This window comes from Arachis stenosperma, chromosome 10 (assembly GCF_014773155.1).
Source record: "Arachis stenosperma cultivar V10309 chromosome 10, arast.V10309.gnm1.PFL2, whole genome shotgun sequence".
Taxonomy (NCBI): Eukaryota; Viridiplantae; Streptophyta; class Magnoliopsida; order Fabales; family Fabaceae; genus Arachis; species Arachis stenosperma.
The window spans coordinates 94656509-94669265 of NC_080386.1; the positions used below are offsets into that span (position 1 = coordinate 94656509).

Here is a 12757-nt window from a genome sequence, read left to right on the forward strand (position 1 = left end):
TTCCCCATGGCAATGATGTTGAAATCATCCCAAAGGTTTCTCTGGATTTGAACCACCGCAAGGAATTGACTTCCAGTGTGGACGCTGGGACAAAAGGCTATTGGGGCAAACGATGATTTGTATCAGGGAAGGGAGGAGCAAGATTGGGTCGAGAACGTCACATTGCCTTCTAATGGCGAGAGGAAAGATGCTGAGTTGGCCAAATCTAGCAGTGGTGTGGCTGCGCCACTCAAAATTGGGTATAGCGGTCATGGTTATCATCCATTCCATTCACAGTTTAAAATAAGTGTGTTGTGCTGATTGTAAAGCAATTACTTGTGTTGAAGTTTTGTTTTCAACCGCCACAACCACATCACTCTTCCTCTGCACCTGGAAGATAGATATAAGTGATGTTTTCGAACTCAACTCTCTCAAAGCCACTCGCCTCTCATCACTGTTCCCACAAAGCACATGCTCTTTATTTGTTGGTCTTGCTATTTATCTCCTGTATTTCATTTTTTCTGTCTCAGTTTGTTGTTGTGTTGTGTTAATGGTGATGTTAGCAGTAGTGATAGTGGTAGTATAATAGTAGTATTGGTAATAGCTGTACTGGTCATATATTAATGGTATTCAAAATTTGAAAAAAAAGATAGTAATTTTATTGTTAACGAAATTAAATTGAAAAATTTAAAAGGTTAAAGATAATAAAAGAAATGAGGATAATTTAAATATTTTAATTAATTTTATAATAAAATTAATAAATAATTAATAATTAGATATTTTTGTTGAATATAATTTAATTTTTATAGACATAATATTAATTTTATTCTTTTATAGTTAATTTTATTAGCGTCTAATTATGGAGGAAAATAGTTATTTATTCCCGTGGAAATGTAGCTTCTTTGAACACGAGCAGAGAAAGTGAAACACATCCAAACGATGTCGTTTTAAGAATAAATAAAAGAAACGACTTAGAACACGACACGTAGTAGAAATCATCTTCCAGTAAAGCGCTCATTATGCTATCTTCATCAAAGTACTTTTTACTTCTTTCGATCCTCAAAATCTCAAACACCTTCTAAACGACGCCGTTTTGCACCAACTACTGCCAAAAATTTCCCTAAACCCTAGCTCAGAATTCCCTTTCGCACTTCCAAGAAAAGGGAGCTTTTTCACACTCACCATGTCCTCCGAAGACATAGGTCTCGTACCAGACCAGAGGATCGAAACTGGTCTCAGCTCCTCACTCGTTTTTCAAGACGAAACCTTGCGCTTCAGCTGCGGGGGCCCGCAGCGTCGGGTCGGGGACCCGGGCCCGAAAACCCGGGATCTTGGTGGGTTCATCGATGACAAGATGTTCTCCATGGAGCGCGACCGGTACTTCGCCGCACAGGGCTCTGAGTTCCGCCGGAGCGTCTACGGCGACTGCTCCAGCCGCCGTGATCCGCCGGGAGCACGCAATTGGAGTAGGAATGGTGGCGCCAACACTCCAAGCGGCGACGAATCCGACGGGGATGATGACGAAGATGATGACGAGGATGACGATGACGACGATGATGTCGAAGGTGATGAAGGGCTTGTTGGTGTTGGTGATGGAAGCAAGCGCAATTCGAATCCAATTCTTGACATTAACGGTAGCAACGGTAGCAACGGTGGTGGCGGTGGTAGTTTGGGTGGTGTTAGTGCTGCAGAGCGGATGGCAAATGGGAAAGGACAGCATCATTCGTCTTATGGTATGAATTTTGAGACAAGTTTTGAATTTTTTGCTTTATGTCACAATTGCATTTTGATTTTGAATTTGATGTTTTTGTTGAGTTGTTGTAGTTTCTACTAGAGAAATGCTGGGGAAGGATGGTGATATGGGGCAGCTGGTGCATAACAATGCGAGTGGTACTGATGAAGATCATCATCAGAGAGAGAGATTGGGTAAATCACAGAGTGCTGTAACCATTGCTGAAACTGATTGTGATGAGTACTATTCACATTATCTTCATGGCACGGAAGGATCGGGTTCTGTGCAGAAAGTTATGGTGGATGAGAATGGTTGTGGGTTTAGTGGAAGAAAGGAGGTTCTGTTTTCAAGCGAGTCGGGGGAGTCGTTGAGGGCAATTCTTTCTGATCCTGTTACGTAAGTCTCTTTCTGAGTTTGATTAACTTATTTCGCAGATTGAATCTTGTGCAGAACTAGTGTGTGAGATATATGAATAAACTTAAGTGCAGAATATCAACCATTTCCACAATTATACATGGTTGATTGATCCATCAGCCAAAAAAATCAGTCCGGCTTGTTCAAAACTGGTGGCATTTGTATTTTTCTTCTTTATAATAAGGCTTGTTACTAGCTTATGCTTGCTTTATTTGATTTGATTGCTTTATCTTCTGAAAACACAGAGGTGCACTTATGGACGATGCCATGATATTACCTTGTGGGCATTCATTTGGTGGAGGTGGAATACAGCATGTTATTAGAATGGTGGGTTCTAAGCGATCAAATGCTGTAACTTTTGGACTTACCTTTTCTGTGACTAGTCATCTGAAAAATGTTTTTAACTATGGAGCTGGTAATTTTCAACTTCTTTCTCTCATGTATGACTCTACATGCAGGACTGTAAAAGTAACTAATTGGGATGTTGTGGATAAGTACTTATGAAAAGTCACATAGGATAGGAGATAAGAATATGGTAATACTGAGTAACATAGATTACAAGTCCTGGAAAAGTAAAACAATAGTAGTCTCAAAATTGATTCATAGATTCCAAATTTCATTTCCTTTTTGAGAACATGGAAGGTTATTGAATTGGTTTCGAGGATATGGAACTGGAATTTTTAACAAAGTTTGTAAAGAAAATGATATTGAATAGTGATTGCAAAAAACTTATCATGTTACTTTCAAATTGTTTGAGTTGCTGATCAACATATTATAGAATGTAGAAGTTTTTAGAGCAACTTATGTTTTTATTATCATGCTTCAGGACTTTTCTCATTCAGGAATACATGTATTTAAGTAGCTAAGATAATGTTCATGTGATGCATTTTCAGAAAGCTTGCTGCACCTGTTCTCAACCCACATCCGAGGAATCAATATCTCAAAACCTATGTAAGCAAATTATGTTCAAATTCAATTATTTATACTCAAATAAATTCCAGTTAAATGAACAACAATACTATACTAATTAATTTCAATTTTTGCTGATCACTTTTTGTGCACTTGGGTTTTGCTTTCATGTTGCTTATATGTAATGTACACAAAAAGGAAAAGCACTATAACAAAAATGGGCTAGGAAGAGTTGAAAGGATTTCTAAACTGTCCTTTTCTGTATTTGCAGTGCGCTAAGTTGCTAACTACACACACTCCCCTTCCATCAATGCTTTCATTTACTAAGCAAAATCTAAGCAAACCTTTCATCTAAAATGTTTATATATTGAAAATGCAAAATACCGGATATACGATACCTTCATTTTGTGAAGACAAATAAATGTATTATAACTAGTGATATCCTTTTTAACAATCCTAATTTTGTTCCTTGATTTCTTGTGGGTCCTGTGCTGACTGCCCTGACCAGCACTTCGAGCTGCTGTGCAGGCATATCGGCGTGAAGAGGAGTCACAATTTTACCGGTCATCTAAAAGACGAAGAGAGAGATTTGATCAGGTGTGTTTTTCCATTCTGAACTATGCTTCAGTCTCTGTAAGTTGAGAAAATGGGATGAAAGGAGATTAGGATCTTACCTCATTTTTAGGTATATGTATATGTTGCTTTGACATTTTCCTTATCTTTTAATATGAGATATGTTTTGCATAGGACAGGGTGGTTTTGGAGATTCAGCTGTTGTAGAACCACCAAGGGGGAGAGGTGTTCAATTTCCTTTTGCTGTGATGGACCGTGTTATCATAAAGGTAGTATACAAACACAAATGAGTTTACTTAGAGAATAATTTTAATCTATCAAAATAAATAATTGGAGAGAAATTGGATCAGGGAAACAAGAGGACACCGCAACGCTTTGTTGGGCGTGAAGCTATTGTAACAACACAATGCCTTAATGGATGGTTAGTGACTATATCTGATTTTTTCCTCTAGCAGTTAATTGCTTTCTTATGTGAATTTTGTGTTTCTAATATATAATGCTAACTTCCAGTGTGAAGTGAACTTGAGTGATGTTAAAGGCTATATATAACTATAAATAAATAATAAATGATCTTGCAAACATTATGCTACACTTTAAAATTGCTTGCATTGTTAATCAAAGACTTAGAATTTCAAAATTTACAGGTATGTGGTGAAGACACTGGACAATGCAGAGAGTGTGAAATTACAGTATCGGTCCCTTGCTAAGGTTTTGGATGATTCTTCAAAACCTTCCTCCACCAAGATGCCACCTAATTGGCGTTAGTTCTGAGCCATCAAATGTAGCTGATCATATTTCTATACCAACATGATTGTGCTTTCGAAATCCCAGTGTTAGTGTTCCTTGTTGCAATAAAACCGTGGTAGCAACAGATGGTGTAAATATAGAAAGCCTTGTGCTTTGTGTTCCTTAATATTTATGATTGTATTTAATGTAATCATTTTGTTATACATAGATAATATTAGATACACTAACAGATTTATAGTAAAAAATGAAGATGATTATTTGGTTTCAGTTTACGAGCTACGGGCATTGCATGTTTTCCAATTCCATTGATATATCTAGTATTTTTTGAAAGCGGGAAGTGCTATTTCACGTTTCAACTTGAAGTTTGGGTTGGACACTTTAACTAACAAAACGTAGTTGTGCACAAAGTTGTTGAATAATTTTGAATCTTTAAAATAGCAAAATAGCATGTCACAAAAATATAAGTCTTCACACTGCCGTATATATGTACTTTAAACACATTTATAATGTGTTAAATGTTCGCACCGTTGACTGTTCTACTATTATTTTTATTTTATTTTATTTTTCTTAAATCCCTCTTGCCTTTTAGAAATATGAAATTATTTGATATGGAGTCAAAGAAAAAACTTTCGTCAAAATTAACATATCGGTTTTGGAAACTTTTCATAAAAAAAAAAACTTTCAAAAACAAAATATAAAAATTATCCAAAATCTAGTTTTTCTTGTTTTGGGTGGGGGAGGGAGGGGATCGGACGGGTCCATATGAATCGGACGAGTTCCACCCAATTATGGTTCTTTTGTTTTTTAACATTATATATATTGTTTTTAGTAGTAAAATAAATTTTAATAGTTTAAATGTTATCGAAACCGGATTGACCCATCTAGTCGGACCGGAAACATGGTGAACCGGTAACAAAGCCGGTCTGGATGAGTTTGCTGATAGGACAAGGGAGAGAACCGATTTGAACCGGCCGAATTTAACGAAAACCGACAAGTTTAAAAAAATCCGGAGCAGTTCAAATTCTAATTTTTTTTTGTTTTTCCTCAAGTGAAACAGCGTCGTTTCGATTATTAAAAGAAACTAACCTGAAATGAAAGAAACCCTAACTCGAAGCCTCCCATTCTCTTTCCCAAACCCATTCCTTTTCCCAAACTCATGGGAGAGACCTGCGTCTGAGAGAGACCCGTTCAGCCAACGCCCCCTCACTGTGCCCGCAATCTCCTCTCACACTACCCAACCACAGCCAACGCCACCTCCATCGAACAATGTGACGTCGTTGACTCCTGTGTGTTTGTCGCCTCCTGCTACTGCTACTACTCGTCGCATCTTGTCCTGTGCCGTTGTGTGTCCGTCGTCGTCCTCCTTTTGTCGGTCTGGTCATGCAGTCGTCGCTGTCGTCGTCGGTGCCGTACTTCTTCTCTGGTCTCCCTCTTCTCTGCCGATGGTACATCAGCCATAAGGTATGTATTTTTATTTTTTTTTAAGTTATTCAGTATTTCAAATTTTCAATAATTTAGTACTTTAGTTAGAATTAATTGATTAATGATGTTGATTATCTATGTTAATTATTTATGTTGATTTTTGTTTGATTTCTGTTAGATTGTTCAGTTTTTTGTTTTATGCTGTTGGTGTAATATATTGTTGATTATAGTATAATATTAGTATATTGTTGTTGTAATATCAGTTTTTTGTTAAATTGTTTGATTTCTGTTGATTATATTGTTGATTATAGCAGTAGATTGTTGTTGTATATTATTCTTGTAGACTAGTTATTTAGTACTGGTTAATTAGGAATTTAGAAATTTTTATTGTGTTAAATTGAGATACTAATGTAATAGTACTAACAAATTTTATGTTTATTTTTGTATTACTTATTTTTAGGATTTGAGACTTAATGTTTATTAAAATGTTATTGAAAATATGTATTTTAAATTTTAATTTTTAAATTTTTGACTATTTTATATGTTTCACTTATGTAGGACTGGATTAACCAGTTGAACCAGTAATCTACTGATTAAACTAGTAATTTAGTGTTCTAATAGTCTGACCGGTTCGATCACCGGTTCGCTACTGATAACTGTTTTATTTAATTTAATTATTTTTAAATTTACTAAATTAAATTAGTAATTAATTATTTAATATTATTTGAAATATATTAAATTATAATTTAGAATTAAATACTATTTATTTTAAATGAATATATAAAACTCCAAATATTAAATGTTTAAATTTAAAATCTAACGGATCAATTTAGATTTATTTAATTATATTTAAAAGATTATAATTTTAAAGTTATATTTAATTTAAATATAATTTATCAATATAAAGTAGATTCTTTTCTTTTAAACATAGCTTAATTTTAAAAAGTCTATTTTACATTGATAAACTATGTTTAAATTAAATATGATTTTGAAATTCTAACTTCTCTAAATCTAGTTCAATGGATCTGAATCAAATCATCACATTTTTTTATTTTAACATTTAGAGTTGTATTTATTAGTTTAAATTAAATAGTATTTAATTTTAAATTATAATTTAGTATATCCTAAATATATTAAATAATTAATTATTAGTTTAGTTTATTAATTTTACAAAATAATTAAATTAAATTAAACTATGAAATATTTCTACTAATTATAAAAAATTTACCACCAGAAACTATATATATAAATCATAACCGAATGGGATTTATCCGATTTGAGCTCGGATTGGGATGGGCACACCCGATCTATCCTTGCCCCCAAGAAAATAGACTTTGGGTAATAAAATTATTATCTTTTGTTTATGAAAATATTATTTATTTATTTTTATTAATGAAAAATTTCCTTTGGGGCCTCAATGTATATTGAACGAAACATGCTCTAATTGTCTCCCTTTTAAAATTCAAATTTAATTCTAGTTAATAAAGAAGCAAAAGATCAACTAAGGTCTCAATGGTTACTACGAGAAAATAAAAGATCAACTTTATTTATATATAACACTTGACATAATTGTTGTAATATTCTATCATCAATGTTTTAGTCACCTAAGCCATATCAATATACATATGGTCATATTTTAAATTTTTGGACAACTTACTAAATGAAATTCATAGTATTCATTATAAAAAATTATTAGAATAGCGACTGATTTTGGTAGTCGTTAAAACTTTGGTCACTAAATTCAAAATAACAATCGATGTTGGTCGCTAATATTTAGTAACCAATTTTCAACCAAGACCACCTAACCGTACAAAATAATTTTAGTCACTAAAGATCGGTCGTTAGATAGCGACCAATATTCCGGTCACTAAATCAGTCGTTGAGTTGTTCGGTCGCTAAATAGTGACTAATATTTCAGTTACTAAATCAGTCGCTAATTTTTCAATTACTAAATCGGTCGCTAATAGCTAATTCAAATTTCTAAAATCAGTTGTTAAATCGGTCGCTACTCTGTTTTCTAATTATAAATTTTAACTAAATTTCGCATATATCACTATTAAAATTTAATTTTTAAATATAATTCTAATTCAACAAAATATATAAATAATTAAAAATAGATAACTATTTAATAAGATTAAATGCCAACAATTATTGAAAATCATATAAAGATGAAATAGAAAATGAATTCTAATACAAATAAATTTATATTTATGTATACTATATGAAAAAAAATGAAGGTAGAAATAAATCCACACAAATACAACAAATTTATATTTATATATACTATATATATGTCATGCTGTCATCTTTGATCACTAATAATGACCTCTTCAGCTTTCTCATCCTCTCTTCTTTCTCATCACCATAAGGTAACAACTTCAATGCCAAGTTTATTTTATTGCTGCACTTCTTTTGTTTCTCAACATAAACTCTTTGAAATAATAAGAAATCCAAAATTGCCTTAATTAGTTTTGTTGCATTTCATGATGTGGAATTAAAAATTCTAACAACATTATCACAAACCGGTTCATACTTCTCAAAATTAATTTGATATATGAATCTAATTTTAGTGTAGCTTTTTTTTTAATATTATCAAATGCATCAAAATTAAACAACAACAATGACAACTAATAATAATAAGTTAAAAATGTATACCAGATTATTGACACAAATACCATCATCGATGAGGTTGAATTCATGTGGGTTTCCATTTACATCTTTGGTAGTGAAGTGATGAGCAGGGAGATAAGTTGGTGCCACTACAAGATACACCATTTTCTCATGCATCCGCTATATAATGCGATCTTTAGTGCTATACACACATTTTATTTGTCACACATTTTTTAAGCATATATATTACTGCTAAATTAACAGCTTCCATGAAGCCTAATCAACAACAAAAACCAATAATTACAGCTAAAATCAATAACAAAAGTGTTTATGTTAGGGTCTCAAATCAGTTCTTACAGTTAATTAATTAATTTTGTGAAGTTGGCCTTTTTACATGACTAGCATTTTGTGAAGTTGGAGAATTGCTTTGACTTGAGTCTTTCTCTCCTGTGAACTTGGATCGTCCCATTGCAGTATACCCAAACTTGGCAATGTCATTATACCTGACAGCATTATTAGAAAGTCTAATTTTTAAGACAAACTCAAACATGACTTAAAGCACCTTCCTATGGAACTAACCAAACACTGGCATTATCAATGTGCTTAATTTACAGCAGTGTGAATCTTCATCAACAATGAAGATTCTAACATAAGAAGATGAATAGAAAGAGAATGTTACCAGATGATGCTTAGAACCATGCTACAGATACATAGCGGGTAAAACCAAAGCAGCTGCAGGGAAGAATCAGAAAATGAGATATGGAGCAAGCAGATTACAGCAAGCATATAATTCGAGGAAAATGGGAAGAATGTAACCCCTTTGAATCCTCAAAATTAAGCTGACTTCAAAATTGTTCACCAAAATTGAAGCCTGAAAACACAACTAACAGGACACAGTGAACCTTTCTAAAGCATCTCGAGTGGGATTTCCACTTCTGGTATAATCTTAGGGACCATTTTCTATTGCGTTAGGCTGCATGAATAGGAGTACTGGTCAATAAACATAATGAGATCAAGAGAAAACTACTCCCTCCATTCCAGTTAGCACTCTTATTTTTTCGGTACATCGAAAAATCAATGTATCTAGACACATTCATGTCCAAATTCATTGGAAAGGTTCATGTCACGGTGTGTTTAAAAAAATCAAAGCTTTACCTGCTTAAAAGTAGTAGTCTGATAGAGCGGATTACTGATTGCTCCAAAAGGATCAGATTCATTCTCAAAATTCATAACCAATATTGAGATATTAGGGTCCAAAATTTCCCCTTCTGCAAACAGAAATGACTAGGATTTACACGAAAAACATAAAACAACATTTTGTAAAGTCTGGTTTGCAGCACATACTAGCAAAACAATCCACTGCATCATTCACTAAAGATGATGTCTTCCCATCCATCACTTTATCAACCAAGCAATTCAGCTTGAAACCCTTTGCAAAGATTACTCTCTTTGTGCCGAAATTTGCTGAATTCTCAAAAGCCAAGCAGGCCCAACTGTTTGAAGCCGTTGTTCTCTGTAACAGATCACACCAATGATAGAATGAGAAGCATGATTCAATCGGAAAAGTATAGGTAACAAACAAGATTTTTGAACAATGTGTAAACAATGTGAATTAATAGGGTTAAAAGAGTAAATTTGATTAGTAGCATTAAATTAGGGTGTAATGTATTTTTATTTAATTGGTGGTTGTTCATGTTGTTCAAAATTTTCATTGTTCCCCTAGCACTCCCCGATTCAAAATGGATTATCATCATTGAAAAGAAAAATTCAAAGCTTCTGATCGAAATAAAAATGGTCCTGGAATCAAGTTTCCCAAAATGATGGGGGTGAGAAAATTCTCACTTCTCAAAGCCTCAAGACTACATTTTTGCGCAGCTCAGCCATGGGGTGATAATTCAAAATGTGTTTGTTCACCAAAATTATTATGTCAAGGGATTAATTTGTCTAGTATTCTAAAATATTAAGAATTAATTTGACAATTTCTTTTTATCAAAATATAGTTTATTCGACACAAAAATCATTAAAGATCAATTTAGAATATCACACTAGTCTTATGATATGAGGATTGAGTAAGTACGATGAAAAAGGAAACAAATTTAAGAGAACATTTTGAGTTTGAGCTTCTAGCACCTCCTTTGCAACTAAAAAAGAAACAAAATTTATTTTTTTTTCTTCAATAGAAAGATAGCGCTAATATATATCATATATAATTCATAAGCTGATGTGGCTAATCAATAAGTGCAAGTGCTTTATTTTATTGCTTAGCCACACCAGAAACATGAAGAGGATATCGGAGAAGAATTAAAATGAATGGATAATAATAATTAACAAAAGCTGGCTAGCTAGGTAGTGCTTTAATTTCTTTGAATTTCCAACCAATACTACTACTGGATTTCTCATTACTGCTTCTTTTCAATAAAGTAGCACTTTCCTCCTCTATACTCACAAATATATAATTCGAATTAATTAAACTTCTAAAATTAACTAACTTCCATATATGAAAATTGAGGAATCTATATATAAACCTATATGATGTTTGTTGTGTTGATGAACAAGCAAAGACACTTTTATTATTACTTGAATCCCTGCATGCACAAAATAACACAAATAAAGTAAGACTAATTACATATTAAAAATAACTAGCATACTTGGTTTTCCTAATCTTTTGTTGCAACTGAATTAGCTCTTGTCATTCATCTTTTGTTGCAACTGGCATACTTGGTTTTTCTAATCTTGAAGAACTGAATTTGTCACAGAATGAAGAGCTGAAAGGTGAACTTCCAAAGTCTAATTGGAGCAGTCCTCTAAGGATGTTGGATCTCTCTTACACAGCGTTCTCAGCAGAAATACCTGATTCCATAGGCCAGTTGAAGTCTCTTAACCAACTACGGCTACAGGAATGCCAATTTGATGGATTAATTCCTGTGTCTTTATAGAACCTCACTCAATCTATGGCTACAGGTTTGCACCACTGTTAAAGATCCATCCATGCTGAATATGCAGACAGACATGTATCAAGCTGTGGCTGCGGCGGCACTTCAGGATCCTTCTAAACAGCATCCTTCTTCCTTACTTCGATTTCAGCAACCACAGAACTTCTCAAACAAGACTGCTGCTTTAATGCATTCACAGAATTGCAGCAATCACCACCTCAACAAGCTTTCCAAATTGATCAAAAGAATCAGTCACAAACTCCAATAGATTTTCATATTGTTTTTAGTTAGATTTTATTAATTATAGTAAGTTTTAGTGCAAAATTCACCTTTTGGATGCTACTTTGAGTTTTTGTGTTTTTTCTATATTTTTAGGTGATTTTTGGGCGAAAATAGCAAGATTATCAAAGTTTTGTCCAGAGCTGAAGAAAGGGTAGCAGATGTTGTCAAGTCCTGACCTTCGTGCATTCCAACGGGCATTTCATGAGCTACAGAGGTCCAATTGATGCGTTCTCAACGGCGTTGGAAAGCTAATTTTTAGCGCTTTTCAGTAACATATATAAGTCTATACTTTTTTTCTAGATCATCGTCCATAACTGGTGTTGAACGCCCGTATCTAGAGTTCAATGCCTCAAAGGGAGGAAACTCAGCGTTGAACGCCCAAAACTGGCGTTCAACGCCCAAGAAGGATCAAGCCCAAAGCTGGTGTTCAAAGCCACCAAGGGAGCAAGAAAACTGCACGCTCACCCTCTTAATGGGCGTTCAATGCCCAGAAGCCCAAGTTGATCGCCAGGCATACGAAGCACATGAACAAAGTGGGCGCAAAATGAATTTTAGCACTCCTTAGCTTGTTTAGTCTTATCTTTGTGCTTTTTAATTTTAAGTTAACATCTTTAGTGTTAGCATCTCCTATTTAAAGAGGAGATCACTTAGGAATTAATCATGCCTCCAAGGAGGGAGTCAGACACTACTCTGTTTTCTCTATAAACTATGAGTGACTAAACCTCCTAGGTTAAGGATAGGACCTCTACTCATTTCTATGGATTAATATTATTACTTCTTCTACTTTAGTATATGTCTGATTTCATTTTATGATGTATTATCATTCTTCATCTTTATGAATCTGGGGTGGAATGAGAATATGACCCCTTATTCTACATGAGCTCTTGCGAAGTCTTAGCCGAATAGTATTGAGCTACAGCTTGAGAGTACATCACAGGTTCCAAGAGAGTATCTGGACTAATTGGGATGCGTGACATGAAATCTCGTTAGTCATGGGTAATTGAGGTCTCTGTGGCATTAAGGCTAGAATATAAAGTATCATTCTCTGATCCGGAAGATCTGACATTGTCTGTGGCGTTTTGAGTAGAATCACCAGAGATTGAATTGCATGAGCTTCATCCTCGTTCAGATTGGATGACCATTAGCACCGGCGTTT

At 34.0% G+C, this 12757-nt stretch overlaps 2 protein-coding genes across 6 annotated transcripts; one reads left to right on the plus strand and one right to left on the minus strand.

The window, feature by feature from the left end:
* The first annotated feature begins 991 nt into the window (after positions 1-991).
* LOC130954143 (U-box domain-containing protein 62) lies at positions 992-4645 on the plus strand. 4 transcript variants are annotated; one of them, XR_009076194.1, is made up of 8 exons: positions 993-1712; positions 1804-2107; positions 2371-2540; positions 3019-3076; positions 3543-3631; positions 3787-3876; positions 3958-4028; positions 4252-4325. XR_009076194.1 is itself a non-coding variant. In XM_057880880.1 (8 exons), exons 1-8 carry the CDS (start codon positions 1163-1165, stop codon positions 4370-4372), a joined length of 1365 nt encoding a protein of 454 aa, XP_057736863.1. In that variant the 5' UTR covers positions 999-1162; the 3' UTR covers positions 4373-4632. The 4 variants fall into 4 exon arrangements, 1 of the variants encoding a protein (XP_057736863.1); XR_009076195.1 differs by having other exon boundaries at positions 994-1712; positions 2371-2452; positions 3782-3876; positions 4252-4645; XM_057880880.1 differs by having other exon boundaries at positions 999-1712; positions 2371-2452; positions 4252-4632.
* Positions 4646-8403: 3758 nt separating this feature from the next.
* On the minus strand, positions 8404-10254 carry LOC130958152 (protein EI24 homolog). Of its 2 annotated transcripts, XM_057885093.1 has the most exons (5): positions 10229-10254; positions 9731-9899; positions 9542-9654; positions 9066-9118; positions 8404-8889 (listed from the first exon to the last, which is right to left on the minus strand). In XM_057885093.1, the coding sequence occupies exons 2-5, from the start codon at positions 9780-9782 to the stop codon at positions 8754-8756; spliced, it is 354 nt and encodes a 117-aa protein (XP_057741076.1). In that variant the 5' UTR covers positions 9783-9899; positions 10229-10254; the 3' UTR covers positions 8404-8753. The 2 variants fall into 2 exon arrangements, 1 of the variants encoding a protein (XP_057741076.1); XR_009077337.1 differs by lacking the exons at positions 8404-8889; positions 9066-9118; positions 10229-10254 and adding an exon at positions 9125-9359 and having other exon boundaries at positions 9542-10121.
* Positions 10255-12757: the final 2503 nt, after the last annotated feature.

What these genes read in the sequence shown, in the direction of transcription:
- LOC130954143 (XM_057880880.1), top strand. Translation starts at nt 1,163, where the DNA reads ATGTCCTCCGAAGACATAGGTCTCGTACCAGACCAGAGGATCGAAACT. An exon ending in ATTCTTTCTGATCCTGTTAC is followed by an intron (nt 2,108 to 2,370) that starts GTAAGTCTCTTT and finishes CTGAAAACACAG; the next exon opens with AGGTGCACTTATGGACGATG. An exon ending in ACACAATGCCTTAATGGATG is followed by an intron (nt 4,029 to 4,251) that starts GTTAGTGACTAT and finishes CAAAATTTACAG; the next exon opens with GTATGTGGTGAAGACACTGG.
- LOC130958152 (XM_057885093.1), bottom strand. Translation starts at nt 9,782, where the DNA reads ATGGATGGGAAGACATCATCTTTAGTGAATGATGCAGTGGATTGTTTT. An exon ending in TGCAGTGGATTGTTTTGCTA is followed by an intron (nt 9,655 to 9,730) that starts GTATGTGCTGCA and finishes TTCTGTTTGCAG; the next exon opens with AAGGGGAAATTTTGGACCCT. An exon ending in ATGGTTCTAAGCATCATCTG is followed by an intron (nt 8,890 to 9,065) that starts GTAACATTCTCT and finishes TAATGCTGTCAG; the next exon opens with GTATAATGACATTGCCAAGT.